The sequence below is a fragment of the Oncorhynchus masou genome, unplaced genomic scaffold (genome assembly GCF_036934945.1).
Source record: "Oncorhynchus masou masou isolate Uvic2021 unplaced genomic scaffold, UVic_Omas_1.1 unplaced_scaffold_614, whole genome shotgun sequence".
Lineage (NCBI taxonomy): Eukaryota > Metazoa > Chordata > Actinopteri > Salmoniformes > Salmonidae > Oncorhynchus > Oncorhynchus masou.
In genome coordinates, this window is record NW_027012566.1 from 317,394 (window position 1) to 342,228 (window position 24,835).

The 24,835-nt window shown below is 41.1% G+C and overlaps 1 protein-coding gene and 2 non-coding genes across 6 annotated transcripts; 1 reads left to right on the forward strand and 2 right to left on the reverse strand.

Annotated features, from left to right (window-relative positions):
* Window positions 1-374: 374 nt before the first annotated feature.
* LOC135536409 (protein NLRC5-like) lies at window positions 375-6,895 on the reverse strand. Of its 4 annotated transcripts, none has more exons than XM_064962755.1 (7): window positions 6,715-6,895; window positions 6,525-6,607; window positions 5,992-6,132; window positions 1,443-1,784; window positions 1,075-1,344; window positions 690-773; window positions 375-551 (listed from the first exon to the last, which is right to left on the reverse strand). In XM_064962755.1, exons 3-7 carry the CDS (start codon window positions 6,003-6,005, stop codon window positions 485-487), a joined length of 777 nt encoding a protein of 258 aa, XP_064818827.1. In that variant the 5' UTR covers window positions 6,006-6,132; window positions 6,525-6,607; window positions 6,715-6,895; the 3' UTR covers window positions 375-484. The 4 variants fall into 4 exon arrangements, with proteins under 4 accessions (XP_064818827.1, XP_064818826.1, XP_064818828.1 ...); XM_064962754.1 differs by having other exon boundaries at window positions 6,525-6,633; XM_064962756.1 differs by lacking the exon at window positions 6,525-6,607.
* Window positions 6,896-20,492: 13,597 nt separating this feature from the next.
* trnae-cuc (transfer RNA glutamic acid (anticodon CUC)) lies at window positions 20,493-20,564 on the forward strand. Its single transcript has one exon. It is a non-coding gene; the product is annotated as a tRNA-Glu (tRNA).
* Window positions 20,565-20,714: 150 nt separating this feature from the next.
* On the reverse strand, window positions 20,715-20,786 carry trnae-cuc (transfer RNA glutamic acid (anticodon CUC)). Its single transcript has one exon. It is a non-coding gene; the product is annotated as a tRNA-Glu (tRNA).
* Window positions 20,787-24,835: the final 4,049 nt, after the last annotated feature.

The window sequence follows — 24,835 nt, forward strand, 5'->3', positions numbered from 1 at the left end:
ATTCAGCCTTCTCTTCCTGAACTAAGACCTGATGTTGTTTCACCAGATCTCAAACCTCTTGTCTGTCAGGAAGGGTCTTCTGTCCTGGATTCAGCCTTCTCTTCCTGAACTAAGACCTGATGTTGTTTCACCAGATGTCAAACCTCTTGTCTGTCAGGAAGGGTCTTCTGTCCTTCAACAGATTCAAACCAGCCTTCTCATTGAACTAAGACCTGATGTTGTTTCACCAGATGTCAAACCTCTTGTCTGTCAGGAAGGGTCTTCTGTCCTGATTCAGCCTTCTCTTCCTGAACTAAGACCTGATGTTGTTTCACCAGATGTCAAACCTCTTGTCTGTCAGGAAGGGTCTTCTGTCCTGGATTCAGCCTTCTTCCTGAACTAAGACCTGATGTTGTTTCACCAGATCTCAAACCTCTTGTCTGTCAGGAAGGGTCTTCTGTCCTGGATTCAGCCTTCTCTTCCTGAACTAAGACCTGATGTTGTTTCACCAGATCTCAAACCTCTTGTCTGTCAGGAAGGGTCTTCTGTCCTGGATTCTGTTGTTGAAGAGTCTATAGAACATGATTATTGTGAATCATTATTACAATAGACAACACATCTCCATCCTCCAACAGTTGCCCCCAGAAACAGACTCACCCATATGATCTCACACACACACACGATCTGCTCACCATCACACACAACCTTACCGTACGGTGTGTATTGAAGTGTTGGTAGAGACCAGTTGGAGTATTCTGTCAGTCAGAGCATCAGTGATGTCATTGTGGCTCAGGCTACAACAGAGAGAGAGAAAGAGTGAAAGAGAGGGCGAGAGAGAGAGAGAGAGAGGGAGAGAGAGAGAGAGAGACAGAGAGGGAGAGAGAGAGAGACAGAGAGGGAGAGAGAGAGCAAGAGAGAGAGAAAGAGAGAACGAGTGGTCAGACATTTGTCACACACATAGTGACACACAGTGACACACAGTGACACACACACACACACACACACACACACACACACACACACACACACACACACACACACACACACACACACACACACACACACACACACACACACACAGTGAAAGCCACTCACTCCAGGACTTGTACTTTATGCAGGTGTGTGATCAGGGGCTGTAGCTGGTGGTCCGTGAGTTGACAGTGGCTGAGGTCCAGTTCTGACAGACCCTCTGAGTGTTCCAGAACCAGGGCCAGAGATCCACAGGCCTTCTGGTCCAGCCTGGTCTCACTGAGGTCCAGCTCCCCATCCAGGGCTCTGCACAGGGACTCTGCGTGCCTCAGCAGCCCCTCTTCAATCCCCTCACACACAAGGTCCAGCAGCTGAAGTAGCAGAGCTTTGCTGGGACTGAGAGGACAAGAATCAGAAATAACATTATGACACAGAGTAGGTCTAACTCCTACTGTTAAACTAGATGGTCAAATGTTTGTCTTTGTGTGTCTAACCTCAGCTTGACAATATGCAGGCTGGGAATCAGCTCCCTCAGTGCTCTGTCCTCCACCTCACAGTCTCTTAGGATGAGCTGGACCTGGTTCTGGACCAGATGGGTGCTGTGTTGGTTCTGCTTCAGAACAGAGTTGATGGCCATGCAGTGGTCAGTGGTCAGACACAGAGCCTCCCCCTGGTCCTGAGCTGACAGGTCCACAGAGGAGGAGCAGGAGAAGTCCAGTCTGTAGTGCAGAGACCTGAGCAGCCATACTGCTGTTGGTGGTGATGATGGTGCCCCCTGCTGGATCTGAGAGGCAGCACAGCACTGGAGGAAACTCAGCAGTAACCTCCTGTCAACACTAGAGAGAGAGAGACAGACAGACAGAGAGAGACAGAGAGAGAGAGAGAGACAGAGAGAGACAGAGAGAGAGAGCGAAACAGAGAGAGAGAGAGCCAGAGAGAGAGAGAGAGCAGAGAGAGAGCGAAACAGAGAGACAGAGACAGAGAGAGAGAGAGAGAGAGAGACCGAGACAGAGAGAGCGACAGAGAGACAGAGACAGAGACAGAGAGACAGAGACAGACAGAGACAGAGACAGAGAGAGAGAGAGAGAGAGGCAGAGAGAGAGAGAGAGAGAGAGAGCAAAACAGAGACAGAGAGAGACAGAGAGAGACAGGTTGAGAGAGAGAGCGAAACAGAGACAGAGAGAGACACTTACTTAAACACCATCACACATTAAAACACTGATGGTAAGATGGCGCCGGAAAAGAAGGCAGATGTTTTCCCAACCGATTGCGTTGTTTGTAACTTACTTTTTAAACTTATTAGGACTTATTAAGACCGAAAATAACTTCTGGACATCAGATTACTCACCACGGACTGGCAGAACATTTTTTTTTACTTTAACGAGTCTGACAAGCCCGACACAAAAGATACACGGTCCCAGATCCCCGTGATTTGCGTGAAGAGGTGGCGGAGAAAAAGGGGCGAGAGGTTCTCAGAATCCTATTCCATATTTAGTGCACTACTTTTGATGAGGGTTGGCACCCTATTCCCTATTTAGTGCACTACTAGGTGATCGAATAAAGGCACCCTTCCTTCTGATGACCTATGCGGAAGATTAAACACCAACGGGACATTCAAAACTTAATATCTTATGATTGACCGAAAATAACTTCTGGACATCAGATTAAGAGAATATTTTTTTTAAACTTTAACGACATTGACAAGCCCGAACAAAAGATACTGACATCCCCGTGATTTGCGTGAAGAGGCGGCGGACAGAATAAGGGGCCAGAGGTTATGCTTCAGGGAGTTGGGGCTGGTGATCGAATAAACCCACGATGACCTATGCGACATTATCAACATACAGCTGGCTGGTTATAACATACAGCTGGCTGGTTATACAGAATAGAACAGTGGCGTCTGGCGTCACGCAGGGACGCACACAAAGCTCTCCACTTGGCAAATCTGACCATAAGTCTATCCTCCTGATTCCTGCTTACACAATTAAAGCAGGAAGGCCCAGTGACTAGATCAATGAAATAGTGATCAGATGAAGCAGATGCACAGTTACAGGACTGTTTGGCAGACTGAATATGTTCCGGGATGGCATTGAGGAGTTTGACCAGTCAGTCAACCAATCAAATCAAATGTATTAGTCACATGCACCGAATACAACAGTGCAATGCTTACTTACAGGCTCTAACCAACAATGCAGTTTCAAAAAATATGCGTAAGAATAAAAGATAAAAGTAACAAGTAATTGAAGAGCAGCAGTAAAAAAATAACAATATATATACAGGGGGGTGTCGGTACACTAGTAATATTACAGTCAGTATCACTCATAGTAGAGTCATATTACAGTCCATATCACAAGTTTTACAAACCTAGTCCAGTCCATAACACTACTAATAGAGTCCTACTATAGTCCACATCACTAGTAATATAGTCCTATTCCAGTCCATATCACTAGTAATATAGTCCTAATCCAGTCCATATCACTAGTAATATAGTCCTATTCCCAGTCCACATCACTAGTAATATAGTCCTATTCCCAGTCCACATCACTAGTAATATAGTCCTATTCCAGTCCACACCACTAGTAATATAGTCCTATTACAGTCAACATCACTAGTAATATAGTCCTATTCATTTAACATTACATTTAAGTCATTTGGCAGATGCTCTTATCCAGAGCGACTTACAAATTGGTGAATTCACCTTATGACATCCAGTGGAACAGCCACTTTACAATAGTGCATCTAAATCATTAAGGGGGGGGGGGGTGAGAAGGATTACTTTATCCTATCCTAGGTATTCCTATTCCAGTCCACATCACTAGTAATATAGTCCTATTACAGTCCACATCACTAGTAATATAGTCCTATTACAGTCCACTAGTAGTATAGTCCACTAGATATAGTCCGACTCTGTATCGGCTCTGTACCACTGCCCCCTGTATATAGCCTCCACATGGACTCTGTATCGGTACCCCCTGTATATAGCCTCCACATTGACTCTGTATCGGTACCCACTGTATATAGCCTCCACATTGACTCTGTACCGGTATCCCCTGTTTATAGCCTCCACATTGACTCTGTACCGGTACCCCCTGTATATAGCCTCCACATTGACTCTGTACCGGTACCCCCTGTATATAGCCTCCACATTGACTCTGTACCGGTACCCCCTGTATATAGCCTCCACATTGACTCTGTACCGTAATACCATGTATATAGCCTCCACAGTGACTCTGTACCGTAATACCCTGTATATAACCTCCACATTGACTCTGTACCGTAATACCCTGTATATAGCCTCCACATTGACTCTGTACCGGTACCCCCTGTTTATAGCCTCCACATTGACTCTGTACCGTAATACATTGACCTGTATATAGCCTCCACATTGACTCTGTACCGGTACCCCTGTATATAGCCTCCACATGGACTCTGTACCGGTACCACCTGTATATAGCCTCCACATTGACTCTGTACCGGTACCCCTGTATATAGCCTCCACATTGACTCTGTACCGGTACCCCCTGTATATAGCCTCCACATTGACTCTGTACCGTAATACCCTGTATATAGCCTCCACATTGACTCTGTACCGGTACCCCTGTATATAGCCTCCACATTGACTCTGTACCGTAATACCCTGTATATAGCCTCCACATTGACTCTGTACCGTAATACCCTGTATATAGCCTCCACATTGACTCTGTACTGTAATACCCTGTATATAGCCTCCACATTGACTCTGTACCGGTACCCCATGTATATAACCTCGCTATTGTTATTTACTGCTGCTCTTCAATCATTTGTTTTTCTTATCTCTAACTTTTTTGTTGTTGATATTTTCTTAAACCTGCATTGTTGGTTAAGCATTTCACTGTAAGGTCTACACATGTTGTATTCTGTGCATGTGACAAATACAATTTGATTTGAATGTAGGTCCAGCCCTGTAGGACCAGCCCTGTAGAACCAGCCCTGTAGGAACAACCCGGTAGGACCAGCCCGGTAGGACCAGCCCGGTAGGACCAGCTCTGTAAAACAGCCCTGTAGAACCAGCCCTGTAGGACCAGCCCTGTAGGACCAGCCCTGGTTGTTCCCCTGCCTGGGGACTGGAGATGGAAATAGCTAATAGCTAAATCTTGTAGGCTACAACCTATCATTTCTCATGTGGAATTTAGACTTGTATTTTTATTGTACATTGTCCCTGTTCAAATAAACATAATAAATTAATAGTTTAACCAACTTCTTCCATTGCCATTCGACATATTACCAACCTGTCTGGCAGGATATTGACCCAACTACAACCCATAAACCAGGTAGATATATACATACTAATTAGCTTTTCTGAACAAAATAAGTTGACAAAATGTATGAAATGTGTTGCTTAGCTAACTTTTCTAAAATAAAAGGACCCGACAGTTGAGCCAATTTGCTAGCCTGAACTCATCCACTCACGGGCTGAGCTCGCTGTGCATCAACGCCACTGAACAGGGGTGTATTCAGTAGTGCACACAGTAGCAACAGAGAAACGTTTTGCAAAAAAACAAGAGTTTCTATTGGTCAAATACAGGTCGGTCCCTCCCGTTAGAACGTGTATAGATGTATTTCCCTTCCACTTCCGTGTATAAAAAAAACAAACATTTGTGGAGCGTTCAGCAAGATGCAACGTTTTGGAACGCAATACGCATGTGGAATAGCGTCGACTCTAGGCTACTGGTGGCATTTCTATAGGCAACGTTTGGCTACTGAACTGGACAGTGTTTTAGACATCACGAGCAGGTGTGCTAAAGCGGTACCTGAAAGGGGTGTATGAATTAGAATACACCGTAGCAAAACGTTTTGCAACGAAAACGACAGTTTCTCAATGGACAAATTCAGAAAAATCTCTTCCCGTTTGCTTGTTCGGTTCCTAGTGAATACACCCCCAGGTGTGTCACACCTCGCGCTGTTTTATAATTATTAGAACAGTTGCACTTGAAATGGACACATTTCACCGACATTATGAATAAAACTAACAATACAGATAAACCTAATGACAGGGTAATTTACCTGTCCTCCTCCATATTTACTTCACTCTCCCCATAGACATCAGGACATTTCCATCGGCTCCTTCTCAGAAATGACGGCGGATGAAAGTCCAAGGCAGTTTACTGTTGCTCAGCATATTTTACAGAAAGCCAGATTGTTCTCCTATTGTGGAAAAACAGAAGTCAGCGATTTAAATAAAATAATATCAAATAGCATGAATCCAACGATGTTGTTGACGTTCAGATATGGCCTCCGAAATGTAAACAAACATGGAATCGATAGGATACATGACTAAAGGATACCAAAGACCTAACATGACATTATGTCACATACTAAAGGGAAGTTAATAATTACCATTACATGAGATCTATATAGTTTATAGCTATTTATTTCTAAAACCATGAGATGGCATCCCATCCGCAGATTAGATAGTAGACCAAAATCGGCTACAGTGGTTTGCCCGAAATGTTAAACTAGTTAAATGCCTACTGTTTTTGTGAGTTACAGCCTATATTCAATGCAATCATTTTAAGAGTATGATAGCCTATACACACCTTTACTTGAACTATCTTGATTCAGTATAGTCCGCAGCCCACCGCCTCGCCTAGGACTTTTTTTTTGCCAACGTTACGTCGTCCTTAAAACACGTCCATAGAAATAAACCTGTTCATGTAAAACAATTGGTCTCTAATCCTGTGATAAAACCACGATATTTGCCATCTTAAATTAAAACAAATTTGTTACCTTCATGGCGCAGTTGTTTCAAAATTCCAGAAGCATATGTACTTTTTTACTTTCACTTTGAATTTATTACTCCAACACTGTAAATAGACTCGTGATTGTGGATGCTATGTATTGGCCATTGAGCGGATGTGACGCCACTCGTCGGCCATATTGTCACTCCCCGGTTGGAACAGTCCTTCATAGGAATTAATGGAATTGTACAGTATTCCAATTAAATGTTTCAAGGATAAAATTACAAAAAGTATTTGTGTTGTTGTAAAGGGACAGTATCATTAGTAATCTCAAAAAAATCTACTTTAAGGAAAATGTTTTGGTATATATTTTTGTATTTGTATGTTTAGCTCACATATAATATAATATGTATGAATTACGGTGTCTTTAGTATAATAAATGTGGCAAAAACGAATGTAGATATTAAGAAATGTATTTCAATAGCTTCCAATATATTTTTTACACCGTTGAGGAAGTCCCAAGATGGATGAGTGGGGCGTCAATACAGCGCCCTCAAAAAATCATCTAGTATATATATACATTTTTGGGTAGCTCCCCAGTGTGTTTGTGGAAATATTTAACTTTTTCACTGCGTAAATGGACCACGGTTGGCAGCGGGGTGAAGCATTGCAAGTTTAATTCCGTGTTTAGCCATTGTTCTCTTTATTATGTCTGGTCTTCACAAGAGAAGGTCACAGATTGTTTTATCCGAGTATCTTTCATTTATTTGAACCGTAAACTCAGTCCTTTGTCTGGACAATTGTTCCTTTATGATCTAGTCAGGTCATTACAATAGTAATATGCTCTAAAAACGCTCTTGTGACAAACACACTTTGCTGCCCTGTTTCCAATCGTCCACATGGCTGGGAGAACCTATTCAAGTCAATACATTTCTAAAATGTAAACAAAAAAAAGATGTATTATTAGCTAACTAGCTACAGTGCAGGCTAACTGAAATGAGCTAGCTAGTTGGTGTTACGCACGCCTCTATGAAGAGGGAACGCAACACTCTGCTACAACTAAACTCTCCGTGAAGTGAAAACGGTATGGACTGTAGGTACAAGAAAGAATGACAACAGGCAGAATGTGGTATTGTTTTCCAGGACTTTATTCCTTCACACGGTAATATGGGGAAAAGGGGCTGGACGGAACCAAAGCAAAGAAAGTAAATCTCAAAGCCCCCCCTCTCCTATCTTACCTGCCTACCCACTACTTACCTAATTTAGCACCACCTGGTGCCCTAACCAAAATACAAGGGGGTGGTCCGCCCAGGTCTTACCTAGTGTGCCTAGACAGCGAATATGCTACGGGTATATGTATGCCCGCGGGCCTCTTGTCTAAGCACTCCCTAGGTGCCTTCCCCTTCCCCCCCTGGGAACAAATGAAACAGAATATTAAACGATTTCACAAACAAACTAAGAAACAAAGGACATCAAATAAGCTCTATCTGAGCAACAAACTCACAAAACATACCAACTCTCAGCCCAGCAAAATCTCTAGAAAAATCTCTCTAGCAAAATCTCTGCAATGACCTCCCAGCAAATCTCTCCAGCAAAATCTCTCTAGCAAAATCTCTGCAATGACTAGTTACATATCTAGCCAACTTTACATACTGCATAGATAGCTAAGTGAATTAGATATCACCAGCTACCTAACTTGAGATTTGCTTAGCTATCTTGATGTATTTATCCCTGTAAAAAAACAAACTCCAAATGCATTTGTAGGTAGCTAGCTAACAGCCATAGCAGAGGGTGAAAGGATAGCAGCCCCAACTGTGGATAGGGCAGGTACGTTTGTGTAGTTCCAGTCCCTAGAAGTGAGAACCGAGATAATAGTAGCATACTATTCAGTGAGGTCTAATTTGAGTATAATGAAGTCTGTTTCTTGTGATGTTTGCTGTCCTCGGTTACAGAGAGCTGTGAAATCCTGTCTACGCAAAGGGATGCATGTTTTTTTGCACTGCACAGCTGACACAAAGGATCAACTCCTCAAGCTTCAAGTGGTAATTATGTATTCATTTGTGATGCTGTCCTTGATATAGGCGGCAAGGTAGCCTAGTGGTTAGAGTGTAGAGGAGGTAGGTAGTCTAGTGGTTAGAGTGTAGAGGAGGTAGGTAGTCTAGTGGTTAGAGTGTAGAGGAGGTAGGTAGCCTAGTGGTTAGAGTGCAATTGCAATAAGAGTATTCTTGCATTTACTTCGCTATGTCAACTGCAGTTATATCAGTTTGATCTCCATCTCTTCATTCAAAGACTCAATCATGGACACTCATTCTGACAGTTGTGGCTGCTTTGCGTGATGTATTGTTGTCTTTACCTCCTTGACCTTTTGTGCTGTTGTCTTCGCCCAACAATGTTTGTACCCTGTGCTCTTGTCATATTGTTGCTACCATGTTGTCATGTTGAGTTGCTACCATGTTGACATGTTGAGTTGCTACCATGTTGACATGTTGAGTTGCTACCATGTTGTCATGTTGAGTTGCTACCATGTTGTCATGTTGAGTTGCTACCATGTTGTCATGTTGAGTTGCTACCATGTTGTCATGTTGAGTTGCTACCATGTTGTCATGTTGAGTTGCTACCATGTTGTCATGTTGAGTTGCTACCATGTTGTCATGTTGAGTTGCTACCATGTTGTCATGTTGAGTTGCTACCATATTGTCATGTTCAGTTGCTACCATGTTGTCATGTTGAGTTGCTACCATGTTGTCATGTTGAGTTGCTACCATGTTGTCATGTTGAGTTGCTACCATGTTGTCATGTTCAGTTGCTACCATATTGTCATGTTGAGTTGCTACCATATTGTCATGTTGAGTTGCTACCATGTTGTCATGTTCAGTTGCTACCATGTTGTCATGTTGAGTTGCTACCATGTTGTCATGTTGAGTTGCTACCATGTTGTCATGTTCAGTTGCTACCATGTTGTCATGTTGAGTTGCTACCATGTTGTCATGTTGAGTTGCTACCATATTGTCATGTTCAGTTGCTACCATATTGTCATGTTGAGTTGCTACCATGTTGTCATGTTGAGTTGCTACCATGTTGTGTTGCTGCCACGTTGTCTTAGGTCTCTTTATGTAGTGTTGTTGTCGTTTCTTGTCATGGTGTGTGTTTTGTCCTATTTTGATTTAATTTATTTTAATCCCACCCCCACAGGAGGCCTTTTGCCTCTTGGTAGGCCGTCATTGTAAATAACAATTTGTTAACTGACTTGGCTCGTTAACTAAAATATAAAATTCTCAGTTTCTCTCTGTTTTTTTTTTATTTCTACTTCTCAGGTAAGGGTGTGATGTCTGTACAAAAACAAAACATGCTATTTTAAAATCACCCATATTGAAAAAATGTAGAACAATTAGACACCCTATAACCCACACCTACACACTCATGTATCAATCTGATTGATGGATTGTGTTGTGCAGTAAGCAGGTTCAGGTGTGCAGTAAGCAGGTTCAGGTGTATATTAGATACCCTATCACCTACACACTCATGTATCAATCTGATTGATGGATTGTGTTGTGCAGGTTCAGGTGTATAACTGTGGCTCCTTCCACCTCCAAAGAATAGTCAAGAGGGCCGACCGTGGAGAATAGTAAGACACTTCATTATTCCTATATTATTATTATTATTATTTCTTCATTCCTCTCTCCCCTTCTCCCTAAATCCTCTAGGTTATATCAGCTGTGTCGGTGAACCCCTCCCGCATCTGAACTGGCTACATAGAGGGCACAGCATGATCAGAGGTGAGAGGTCACTTGGTCGGGTCAACAGGAAGTATTATTAAAGAGATGCTTTACATTGAAATACAGATAGAGATGTAGTGGTCCCAGAGTTAATGATCCAAGGTCTGTTTACATTATACAGGAAGTATTACTAAAGAGATGTAGTAGTCCCAGAGTTAATGATCCCAGGTCAGTTTATATTATACAGGAAGTATTATTAAAGAGATGCAGTAGTCCCAGAGTTAATGATCCCAGGTCAGTTTATATTATACAGGAAGTATTACTAAAGAGATGTAGTAGTCCCAGAGTTAATGATCCCAGGTCAGTTTATATTATACAGGAAGTATTATTAAAGAGATGTAGTAGTCCCAGAGTTAATGATCCATTGTCAGTTTATATTATACAGGAAGCATTATTAAAGATATGCTTTACATTGAAATAGATGTAGTAGTCCCAGAGTTAATTATTCAAGGTCAGTTTATATTATACAGGAAGTATTATTAAAGAGATGCTTTACATTGAAATACAGATAGAGATGTAATAGTCCCAGAGTTAATGATCCAAGGTCTGTTTACATTATACAGGAAGTATTACTAAAGAGATGTAGTAGTCCCAGAGTTAATGATTCAAGATCAGTTTTGCATTTCACCTCTTGATGATTATGATGACAGACTGTTAGTTTAAGCCTTGTTTGTTTTTAATTATTTTTTTATTCAGTCTCTCCATATGCAGGAATTTATTACATTTTTGTTCACCTTTATTTAACCAGGTAGGCCAGTTGAGAACAAGTTCTCATTTACAACTGCTACCTGACCAAGATAAAGCAAAGCAGTGTGACAAAAACAACAGCAGAGTTACACATGTAATAAACAGGTATGTTTTGATGTGAGAGAGGATGCCAACACCCAGTCCCGTCATCGCCACCTCACCTGCTCTTAAAGATAACCTTCAGGCCGACTGGGAACCCAAGGCTGGTTAGGAGACACTATGATGTAATAGTGATGAACTGAGAGAATATTAGGGCAGCACTGTGATTCATTAATCATATCATTAATCTTCCCTGCTCCTCTGTTCTTACCTCTTTCCCTTTGTCTTCTACACCTCTCTCTCTCGCCACCTCCTTCCTCTGTTATAATGCACACCAGATGTGCATTGAAGTACAGATTGAACTTGTATTTATAATATATTACAATATTTATAACACTTGTATAATGAACTTATTTCAATAAAGCGTTTCACATTTTCTACTGGTTGACGTTAAGTCTCATGTGATGAAAAACTACACCTATCCTGTGTTTATCAGATCAATGCAGATGAAGGAAATTAGATATTGAGAGGAACTGTTTTTAGAGTATTTTACATGATGTATAGGTAGTTTACTGTTTAAAAAAATATGTATTTCTGTATATATGAATTACAAATCAGTATTTAACTAGTTAAATCATGTTTCTAGTCTATTGCATAGTTACAATGTGTAACCACTGATGTCCCAGGACCAAGACTGGTAAACACTGTTGAAGTGTATAATTGTAATACATACATGCAGACACAGCATCATTCAAAGACTGTAATTTGATACTCCTGGTATTGGATATGACTGAAGAATAATCTCAAAGACATTCATACCTGAACTGCGCCTTTATTTGCCAAGATAGAGTAGAGTACATGATCAGTGAATATAGTAAATGTACAGGCTACAATGTGGGATCTCAATAACTACATGTATATACGACTTGCAACCTTGGCACAAAGTTATATTATATTCTACTCAATCCATAGGCTCCATTAATGTCATTCAGACTGTTTTGAAGATACAACAGGCTATGATAGCTGAGGTTCATAGCTAGGTTCTGAACTAATTTGTATACCAAACGTTTTAGGGTTCATACACAGATCGGCTACACATCTATAAGCATACAGATATTTTTATTCTGCACTGCACAAGAAGCTAGAAAATAGCTAGCTACGATACTTCATCTGCATTGCAAATATCAGCAAGGCAAGCTTACAAAATGGTACATTAAATTTGCAGTAAATGCTAGATTATTTACATCTACTGTTTCACAAGACGTCAGTCTGGTTTGCTGGTTGTTTCAGGAGTCCCTAAAACATTAAACAACCAGAATTACAATGTCATACACATGTCACAACACCCATAAAGCTAGTCAGCTAGCTGGCTAATGTTAGCTAGTCAGCTAGCTTGCTGAATAGCGATTTTCGTAAGTAACTTTATGACAGAAAAATGCATAATCGTTTGTTTCTACACCAACTAGCTAACACATTCCTATCAACTCTACATTTTTAGTATGAATCGTTATGGCTTTATCATTAATTACATTTGCTTCCGTCCTGGTATTGTTGTCAGCCATCTTTGCTGGAGAAAGTCTCCAGACTTGGGTCTCATCGCGTCAGATTCTTCACGGGAGCTACTCGATATGATTGGTCATCGTCACGGGAACCACTCGATATGATTGGTCATTGCCCAGCGATCGCCGCTTGTGATTTGCGTAAAGTTGAGAAAAGTAATTATATCGTCATATATGCCATCAATTGTACGTCTGGATTTTTATAGTGCAGGTTTATCTCATTCGTGTCTTATCATTTTAGGCAATGTTAGAATGATGTATTTAATTGTTTTTCTCACACTTTCTGTGTTATAATTATCTCTGGTGATTTTCTCCATTTTCTACAGACCCAACAATATTATATTATGGTATACCCTCCTTGTAACCATGGTTGCCAGTGACAGTCTCTTCCCATTCAAATATTTGTTTTCAACAAAAAGTTCATTAATAAACCAATGTAATTCCAGGTCATATTGTGAAGGTTGTTTTGTTTGTTCAATGTGCTGTCTGTGCGTCTGTATATTGTCTATAAAAGTGGAACTTGTCTGTCGGCATTAAAGACCAAAAATGGTTAAAGAAAATTGTGATGAATACAAAAGTATACCCGTTTAATTTAATGACCAAAAACTTTACAGCTGTGCCATATAGAAACTAGTTGGGAAGAGATTTTCAATGTTCTACCGATTCCATGGCACATGGTTTATGAACTTGTTAGCAGTTGATGTTTACTCTTTAAGCAAATGTTTACTCTTTAAGCAAATCAGGGGAAGGAAAATAGGTTTATTCAAAGAGGATAAATCATACATGATAAGCTGAGATGTAGATGGTCATTCTCCCCTGTCCTCATTGATTCTCTCCAGTGATTCTCTCTCAGTGGTTCTCTCTCAGTGATTCTCTCTCAGTGGTTCTCTCTCAGTGGTTCTCTCTCAGTGGTTCTCTCCTGTGGTTCTCTCTCAGTGGTTCTCTCCTGTGATTCTCTCTCAGTGGTTCTCTCCTGTGATTCTCTCTCAGTGATTCTCTCCAGTGATTCTCTCTCAGTGGTTTTCTCCTGTGATTCTCTCCAGTGATTCTCTCTCAGTGGTTCTCTCCTGTGATTCTCTCTCAGTGGTTCTCTCCTGTGATTCTCTCTCAGTGGTTCTCTCCTGTGATTCTCTCTCAGTGGTTCTCTCCAGTGATTCTCTCTCAGTGGTTTTCTCCTGTGATTCTCTCCAGTGATTCTCTCTCAGTGGTTCTCTCCTGTGATTCTCTCTCAGTGGTTCTCTCCTGTGATTCTCTCTCAGTGGTTCTCTCCTGTGATTCTCTCTCAGTGGTTCTCTCCAGTGATTCTTTCTCAGTGGTTCTCTCCTGTGATTCTCTCTCAGTGGTTCTCTCCGTGATTCTCTCTCAGTGGTTCTCTCCTGTGATTCTCTCTCAGTGGTTCTCTCCTGTGATTCTCTCTCAGTGGTTTTCTCCTGTGATTCTTTCTCAGTGGTTCTCTCCTGTGATTCTCTCTCAGTGGTTCTCTCCTGTGATTCTCTCCAGTGATTCTCTCTCAGTGGTTCTCTCCTGTGATTCTCTCCAGTGATTCTCTGTGATTCTCTCCCGTGATTCTCTCTCAGTGGTTCTCTCCCGTGGTTCTCTCCCGTGATTCTCACTCAGTGGTTCTCTCCTGTGATTCTCTCTCAGTGGTTCTCTCCTGTGATTCTCTCCTGTGATTCTCTACTGTGATTCTCTCTCAGTGGTTCTCTCCCGTGGTTCTCTCCCGTGATTCTCACTCAGTGGTTCTCTCCCGTGATTCTCACTCAGTGGTTCTCTCCTGTGATTCTCTCTCAGTGGTTCACTCCTGTGATTCTCTCCAGTGATTCTCTCTCCACAGAATAAAGGGACAGCATGTAGTTTTATAACCCAGCCCTAGCCTGTGGTTGACCAATTAGAATTCATCCCAATAAAACTAGCCAATGGCCAAATAACAAGTATCATATTTCAGAAGACATATTCCTCCCATGTCTCTGAACCATGGATCAATAATTCCCTATTACAGAAAAAAACACTATTTCCCTTGATTGTTAGTATTCTATTGACTCTCCTCCTTTGACCTCTTGTACTCTGTCTCTGGGTTGTGTATTTATCTTCAACATATTCTTACACCCTCCCAGACCATTAAAAAAAAAATATATACTTCAAATGTATTTTTAGAAAACAATAGAAAACATGAAAGAAATAGACATTATGAAAAACAAATCAGTAAGCATATAATCATTCACATTAAACACCTTAAACACGCATTTCTTTCAAAACACAAAGGGCATATTCTACTCTCTGTTACAATAAGAAATTGATTTCAAAAAGAGTTCTAGAAAATAAGTATTGCCATGTGTAATGATGATGTCCCTTTAGGACTCCTAACACATCCTGTATCAGGAGGAAACTCACGCAAAAATAAATAAAATTATTGTCTACAAGACAATAACATTCAATCGTCCTGTTGGCAAGGTAATCATTCACCAAGTCTTTTAAAAGTGACCAGTTCTTCCACACTGGTATCAGTCCCCCATAGATAACTATTAGACATGACCAGCTCTTCTAGACTGGTATCAGTCCCATAGATAACCATTAGACATGACCAGCTCTTCCACACTGGTATCAGTCCCATAGATAACTATTAGACATGACCAGCTCTTCCACACTGGTATCAGTCCCACATAGATAACTATTAGACATGACCAGCTCTTCACACTGGTATCAGTCCCATAGATAACTATTAGACATGACCAGCTCTTCACACTGGTATCAGTGCCATAGATAACTATTAGACATGACCAGCTCTTCACACTGGTATCAGTCCCATAGATAACTATTAGACATGACCAGCTCTTCACACTGGTATCTCAGTCCCATAGATAACTATTAGACATGACCAGCTCTTCACACTGGTATCAGTCCCATAGATAACTATTAGACATGACCAGCTCTTCACACTGGTATCTCAGTCCCATAGATAACTATTAGACATGACCAGCTCTTCACACTGGTATCAGTCCCATAGATAACTATTAGACATGACCAGCTCTTCACACTGGTATCAGTCCCATAGATAACTATTAGACATGACCAGCTCTTCACACTGGTATCAGTCCTACATAGATAACTATTAGATATGACCAGCTCTTCACACTGGTATCAGTCCCATAGATAACTATTAGACATGACCAGCTCTTCCACACTGGTATCAGTCCCATAGATAACTATTAGACATGACCAGCTCTTCCACACTGGTATCAGTCCCATAGATAACTATTAGACATGACCAGCTCTTCACACTGGTATCAGTCCCACATAGATAACTATTAGACATGACCAGCTCTTCACACTGGTATCAGTCCCATAGATAACTATTAGACATGACCAGCTCTTCACACTGGTATCAGTCCCATAGATAACTATTAGACATGACCAGCTCTTCACACTGGTATCTCAGTCCCATAGATAACTATTAGACATGACCAGCTCTTCACACTGGTATCAGTCCCATAGATAACAATTAGACATGACCAGCTCTTCACACTGGTATCAGTCCCATAGATAACTATTAGACATGACCAGCTCTTCACACTGGTATCAGTCCCATAGATAACTATTAGACATGACCAGCTCTTCACACTGGTATCAGTCCCATAGATAACTATTAGACATGACCAGCTCTTCACACTGGTATCAGTCCCATAGATAACTATTAGATATGACCAGCTCTTCACACTGGTATCAGTCCCATAGATAACTATTAGACATGATGTTCTGACAGTCAACCGGTAGTGAGAAAGTCTTCTTCAGTTCAGTGTAACCTAGTGGTTAGAGCGTTGGACGAGTAACTGAAATGGTTGCAAGTTCAAACCCCCGAGCTGACAAGGTACAAATCTGTTATTCTGCTTCTGAACAAGGCGGTTAACCCACTGTTCCTAGGCCGTCATAGAAAATAAGAATTTGTTCTGAACTCACTTGCCCAGTAAAATACATTTAAAAAATTCCACTGGTTGATAAGGACTTTTCTAAATGAACACTTCACCGGTGATCTTGTATCATTTCAGGTACAGTCCTTGAATCGAAGGATATTGCATCAGCTTCAGACGGTAGATTCTCATAACCTGTAACGAAGGAAACAAAAAAAAAGTGAGAGTAACATGTCCTGGTTTAAAGAGAAATTGATATATCTTTATATTGCTTTATCTTGGCCAGGTCGCAATTGTAAATGAGAACTTGTTCTCAACTTGCCTACCTGGTTAAATAAAGGTGAAATATAAAATAAAAATATTTCACACAGATTTCCCAGAGTAAGAATGTTCCGATTTTCAGAAGAACGTTGGACACTTCACCTAGATATCGCTAATATGACGACTGTGGTGAACAACACAGAAGCGTATCAGCTTCCGATGATCTTACTATGCTTCTTCGCCCTGAGCTCCGAGCTGCAGTGAACTGCTCCGCTTCTCGCTCCACTCCAGCTCTGGTTCGCTCACATACTCTTGGTCGCTCGTTGCGTTTTTTTTTGGGCTACTTCTACATTGCACCGCGGCCGTTGTGGCATTTCCTGGAGAGCAAGCAGGATTTTGTTCCAGACCTAATTTTAAAGAGAGAGCTCACCTAAAATGTACTAAAATCTGAATGTTTGTGTCCTTACTTTGAAAGCAGTCTATGGACAAGGAGACTGCAATCTATGATTTGGTCGCCCACTGCCATCAACCATTAGTATACGTATTTCCTGTGCAGAGCGTTCCCATTGACCTTCCTACTGTTCCTAGAGAACAGGAATCAATCTACTGACCTTCCTACTGTTTCTAGAGAACAGTAATCAATCTACTGACCTTCCTACTGTTCCTAGAGAACAGGAATCAATCTACTGACCTTCCCACTGTTTCTAGAGAACATGAATCAATCTACTGACCTTCCTACTGTTTCTAGAGAACAGGGATCAATCTACTGACCTTCCTACTGTTTCTAGAGAACATGAATCAATCTACTGACCTTCCCACTGTTTCTAGAGAACATGAATCAATCTACTGACCTTCCTACTGTTCCTAGAGAACAGGAATCAATCTACTGACCTTCCTACTGTTTCTAGAGAACAGTAATCAATCTACTGACCTTCCTACTGTTTCTAGAGAACGGGAATCAATCTACTGACCTTCCTACTGTTTCTAGAGAACATGAATCAATCTACTGACCTTTCTACTGTTTCTAGAGAACAGGCATCAATATACTGACCTTCCTACTGTTTCTAGAGAACAGGCATCAATCTACTGACCTTCCTACTGTTTCTAGAGAACAGGAATCAATCTACTGACCTTCCCACTGTTTCTAGAGAACAGGAATCAATATACTGACCTTCCCACTGTTTTCCCCATTCGCTTGTCTTGCAATCTGATTTAATTTAATGTTGGAATAAAGTGTCAAACCACCTACAAAATATGTAAACAAATAAATATATATAGCATACTTTACATTTTCATCCCCACAAAAATCTCAGAGTAACAAAGTCATTGAATTTTGAGTGTTAGTTTAATATTCAAAGCATTCTGAATACACCTGGCCTGTGTTTTTGGTCAAATATGTAGAATTACAGGAGATGAGCTTTATAACAGACCCGCCATGGCAAAATCTCCCTACAAGCTTTCTTCAGAAGATGGCAGCCCCGAGTGCACTTTATAGGGAATAGGATTCCATAGGGTTCTGGTCTAAAGTAGTGCACTTTATAGGGAATAGGATTCCATAGGGTTCTGGTCTAAAGTAGTGCACTTTATAGGGAATAGGATTCCATAGGGTTCTGGTCTAAAGTAGTGCACTTTATAGGGAATAGGATTCCATAGGGTTCTGGTCTAAAGTAGTGCACTTTATAGGGAATAGGATTCCATAGGGTTCTGGTCTAAAGTAGTGCACTTTATAGGGAATAGGATTCCATAGGGTTCTGGTCTAAAGTAGTGCACTTTATAGGGAATAGGATTCCATAGGGTTCTGGTCTAAAGTAGTGCACTTTATAGGGAATAGGATTCCATAGGGTTCTGGTCTAAAGTAGTGCACTTTATAGGGAATAGGATTCCATAGGGTTCTGGTCTAAAGTAGTGCACTTTATAGGGAATAGGATTCCATAGGGTTCTGGTCTAAAGTAGTGCACTTTATAGGGAATAGGATTCCATAGGGTTCTGGTCTAAAGTAGTGCACTTTATAGGGAATAGGATTCCATAGGGTTCTGGTCTAAAGTAGTGCACTTTATAGGGAATAGGATTCCATAGGGTTCTGGTCTAAAGTAGTGCACTTTATAGGGAATAGGATTCCATAGGGTTCTGGTCTAAAGTAGTGCACTTTATAGGGAATAGGATTCCATAGGGTTCTGGTCTAAAGTAGTGCACTTTATAGGGAATAGGATTCCATAGGGTTCTGGTCTAAAGTAGTGCACTTTATAGGGAATAGGATTCCATAGGGTTCTGGTCTAAAGTAGTGCACTTTATAGGGAATAGGATTCCATAGGGTTCTGGTCTAAAGTAGTGCACTTTATAGGGAATAGGATTCCATAGGGTTCTGGTCTAAAGTAGTGCACTTTATAGGGAATAGGATTCCATAGGGTTCTGGTCTAAAGTAGTGCACTTTATAGGGAATAGGATTCCATAGGGTTCTGGTCTAAAGTAGTGCACTTTATAGGGAATAGGATTCCATAGGGTTCTGGTCTAAAGTAGTGCACTTTATAGGGAATAGGATTCCATAGGGTTCTGGTCTAAAGTAGTGCACTTTATAGGGAATAGGATTCCATAGGGTTCTGGTCTAAAGTAGTGCACTTTATAGGGAATAGGATTCCATAGGGTTCTGGTCTAAAGTAGTGCACTTTATAGGGAATAGGATTCCATAGGGTTCTGGTCTAAAGTAGTGCACTTTATAGGGAATAGGATTCCATAGGGTTCTGGTCTAAAGTAGTGCACTTTATAGGGAATAGGATTCCATTCAGGACACAGATTGTCACTGAGAGACGCAATAAAGTCATTATGACGATGGACACATAGCCAGCTAAAAGTTATGACTGATTGACTCCATTTAGCTGTTGGCATTGACTCATTAGACCGTCAGACTGAGATAGATAGACATATTTTTATTTATTTAACCTTTATTTAAATAGATATATAGATACTGTAGATATATAGACGTGGCTTCTGTATGACAGCAGTGAACGTAATACAACACTGACTACGCTACCTGTTGCCCCTATAATGTTTGTTTGATGTATGCTGTACATACCTGGTTATTGGTCCTTAGCTCCTGCTGTCAACCCGTCTTCATCATCGAAGACCCACCTACAGAGTTTGCTGTTTTGGCGACTTTTATCCGTGGTTCCACCCGCCCGGGCCTCTCCTGCCGCTGGTTCTGCTCGACAGTCGGGCTTTCAATCAACATCAGAGTGGAACAGCTTGACTTTGAACTCCGAAGGACGAGAGGCCAGAGCTCGCTAGCTGTAAACCACATAGCTAACGTTAAAGTCTCCACCAGCGTCACTTCCACTTAAGTGTGCTTGTTTACCAGACAGAAAGCCTACAGTGTTGAGGTAGAAGCCGTGCACACAGCTTCTGGATGTGTCATTGCAAAGATACTGTAAACTTTTATCTGTGGTAATTGTTTCTTTCAAAAAAGAGCGACAAGTTAAACTTGCAGTTGTAAGTCAGCGCTGAGTAATCAGGTGAAAAGTCAAACTGTCCTCTCAATAGTAGCTTTCCCTGGTGGTCTAGTGGTTAGGATTCGGCGCTCTCACCGCCGCGGCCCGGGTTCGATTCCCGGTCAGGGAACACACCTTTTTTTTTTTTTTGAAAGCGAAAGGATGTCAGAATGTAACACGGTAAACGTTCGTTTTCAAATACAACTGATCAAATGTGGATTTACATTATTTTTTTGTAACACAAGTGTAAGCATTGTTTTAAAAAAAAAAAAACAGTGTGTTCCCTGACCGGGAATCGAACCCGGGCCGCGGCGGTGAGAGCGCCGAATCCTAACCACTAGACCACCAGGGAAAGCTTTTTGTAGTGAAGTGAAAAGTCAAACTGTCCTGACACAGGTAGCTTTCCATGGTCGTCTGGTGGTTCAATTCAGGGAACTACGGCCCGGTCAGGGAACAGACTATTTTATTTTATTAAATCCTGTCTTGGACAGGATCAGATATGATTACATAGTACCTGTACCTTGGACTGGATCAGATATGATTACATAGTACCTGTACCTTGGACTGGATCAGATATGATTACATAGTACCTGTACCTTGGACTGGATCAGATATGATTACATAGTACCTGTACCTTGGACTGGATCAGATATGATTACATAGTACCTGTACCTTGGACTGGATCAGATATGATTACATAGTACCTGTACCTTGGACTGGATCAGATATGATTACATAGTACCTGTACCTTGGACTGGATCAGATATGATTACATAGTACCTGTACCTTGGACTGGATCAGATATGATTACATAGTACCTGTCTTGGACTGGATCAGATATGATTACATAGTACCTGTACCTTGGACTGGATCAGATATGATTACATAGTACCTGTACCTTGGACTGGATCAGATATGATTACATAGAACCTGTCTTGGACTGGATCAGATATGATTACATAGAACCTGTCTTGGACTGGATCAGATATGATTACATAGTACCTGTCTTGGACTGGATCAGATATGATGACATAGTACCTGTACCTTGGACTGGATCAGATATGATTACATAGTACCTGTCTTGGACTGGATCAGATATGATTACATAGTACCTGTACCTTGGACTGGATCAGATATGATTACATAGTACCTGTACCTTGGACTGGATCAGATATGATTACATAGTACCTGTACCTTGGACTGGATCAGATATGATTACATAGTACCTGTACCTTGGACTGGATCAGATATGATTACATAGTACCTGTCTTGGACTGCATCAAACTGGGAAAAGAAGCTTGTTAAGCTAGCTCCCGTTAGCTAACTATGCTGCAGTGCACTTTCTCAGCCTACAGTTACACATAACTCCAGTCATAATATTAAGTAGTAGCCTGCCTGCATATTGGCTCTTGGTTGCTGTAATATGTTCTGTCCTATAATGAATAAGTTCTGCACTATAATTAATAAGTTCTGCACTATAATGAATAAGTTCTATACTATAATGAATAAGTTCTATACTGTAATGAATAAGTTCTGTCCTATAATGAATAAGTTCTGTCCTATAATGAATAAGTTCTGCACTATAATTAATAAGTTCTGTACTATAATGAATAAGTTCTGTCCTATAATTAATAAGTTCTGTACTATAATGAATAAGTTCTGTCCTATAATTAATATGTTCTGCACTATAATTAATAAGTTCTGCACTATAATTAATAAGTTCTGCACTGTAATACGTTATATTGTAGTCACTTAAAGAAGAGAAAAGTTGAAAGGTTTTCATCAACAGTACTTCTCATCACAATAAAAACACAACAGGAAACAGGAAATGACTTGTACATTTTAATTCTCTATCAGCCATAAACACACTGCAGCATTTGATTATTATACCATTTCAATAAACTAATACATGCCCTCGTAAATATTTATATATGTATAATATCACATATGTATATAAATGCAGTCACCGCGGAAACAGAATGCTGATTGGTTAAATTAAAAGCCGGACCGAGCCAGTCACAGTGAACCTCCACTAGCTTTTTGTTTTTGTTTTTGTTTTTTAAATAATTTTTTTAAACGTCACTCTCACAGTAACCAGTGACATCAGTGAAGTACATACATGACACGTGGTAGATACATACAGTAGCTAAACGCTCTGAGCGGTGAATGATGCCGTGTACACAAACTGTCAACCTGCTCGACCACACCTCTCGGTCAGGTGTGTCTCTGTCCCGTACCTGCCCTCATATACTTTCTACACGGGCCTTTCCCATTGGCTAGACATACAGAACCCAGCCGACATGGGGCTGTCTGATTGGCTACAAATACTGTATTCTGCCTAGATGGGCCTTTCCCATTGGCTAGACATACAGAACCCAGCCGACATGGGGCTGTCTGATTGGCAACAAATACTGTATTCTGCCTAGATGGGCCTTTCCCATTGGCTAGACATACAGAACCCAGCCTACATGGGGCTGTCTGATTGGCTACAAATACTGTATTCTGCCTAGATGGGCCTTTCCCATTGGCTAAACATACCATTTCCTATGTCCTTGTGCCCAAAGCGTGGAGGTGTGCCCCCCCTGACAGTCAGGAGTGCAATGTGATTGCTGTGAAATAAAGTTAGTTTTTCTCTGCTCATGTCGTCAAATTCACCAACACACACAACCACTAACACCGGTCCCACACTCTCAAGGGCCGATGAGTAATCAATAATCACATTGATAAATCAAACGAAGAACCATCCGAGAAGCTCTCGTACCAAAACCTCGGGTCTGCTGCACAAATGGTGCCCTGTTCCCTATGTAGTGAACTACTTATGACCAGGGCCCTAATCCCTATATAGTGAACTACTAGTGACTAGATCCCTTTTCCCTATATAGTGAACAACTAGTGACCAGGGTCCTATTCCCTATGTAGTGAACTACTAGTGACCAGAGCCCTATTCCCTATATAGTGAACTACTAGTGACCAGAGCCCTATTCCCTATGTAGTGCACTACTTTAGACCAGAGCCCTATTCCCTATATAGTACACTACTATAGACCAGGGCCCTATTCCCTATATAGTGCACTACTATAGACCAGAGCCCTATTCCTTATATAGTACACTACTATAGACCAGAGCCCTATTCCCTATATAGTACACTACTATAGACCAGGGCCCTATTCCCTATATAGTACACTACTATAGACCAGAGCCCTATTCCCTATATAGTACACTACTATAGACCAGGGCCCTATTCCCTATATAGTACACTACTATAGACCAGAGCCCTATTCCCTATATAGTACAGTACTGTAGACCAGGACCCTATTCCCTATATAGTACACTACTATAGACCAGGGCCCTATTCCCTATACAGTACACTACTATAGACCAGGGCCCTATTCCCTATATAGTGGTACTACTATAGACCAGAGCCCTATTCCCTATATAGTGGTACTACTATAGACCAGGGCCCTATTCCCTATACAGTACACTACTATAGACCAGAGCCCTATTCCCTATGTAGTGCACTACTATAGACCAGAGCCCTATTCCCTATATAGTACACTACTATAGACCAGGGCCCTATTCCCTATATAGTACACTACTATAGACCAGAGCCCTATTCCCTATATAGTACACTACTATAGACCAGGGCCCTATTCCCTATATAGTACACTACTATAGACCAGAGCCCTATTCCCTATATAGTACAGTACTGTAGACCAGGACCCTATTCCCTATATAGTACACTACTATAGACCAGGGCCCTATTCCCTATACAGTACACTACTATAGACCAGGGCCCTATTCCCTATATAGTGGTACTACTATAGACCAGAGCCCTATTCCCTATATAGTGGTACTACTATAGACCAGGGCCCTATTCCCTATACAGTACACTACTATAGACCAGAGCCCTATTCCCTATATAGTACACTACTATAGACCAGGGCCCTATTCCCTATATAGTACACTACTATAGACCAGAGCCCTATTCCCTATATAGTACACTACTATAGACCAGAGCCCTATTCCCTATATAGTGGTACTACTATAGACCAGGGCCCTATTCCCTATATAGTACACTACTATAGACATGAGCCCTATTCCCTATATAGTACAGTACTATAGACCAGAGCCCTATTCCCTATATAGTACAGTACTATAGACCAGAGCCCTATTCCCTATATAGTACACTACTATAGACCAGAGCCCTATTCCCTATATAGTACACTACTATAGACCAGAGCCCTATTCCCTATATAGTACACTACTATAGACCAGGGCCCTATTCCCTATATAGTACACTACTATAGACCAGGGCCCTATTCCCTATATAGTACACTACTATAGACCAGGGCCCTATTCCCTATATAGTACACTACTATAGACCAGGGCCCTATTCCCTATA

Coding starts and splice junctions, on each gene's coding strand:
- LOC135536409 (XM_064962756.1), bottom strand. Junction 774..1,074: donor CATAAAGTACAAGTCCTGGA/GTGAGTGGCTTT, acceptor TCTCTGTTGTAG/CCTGAGCCACAATGACATCA. Junction 552..689: donor ACTTCAATACACACCGTACG/GTAAGGTTGTGT, acceptor CATGTTCTATAG/ACTCTTCAACAACAGAATCC.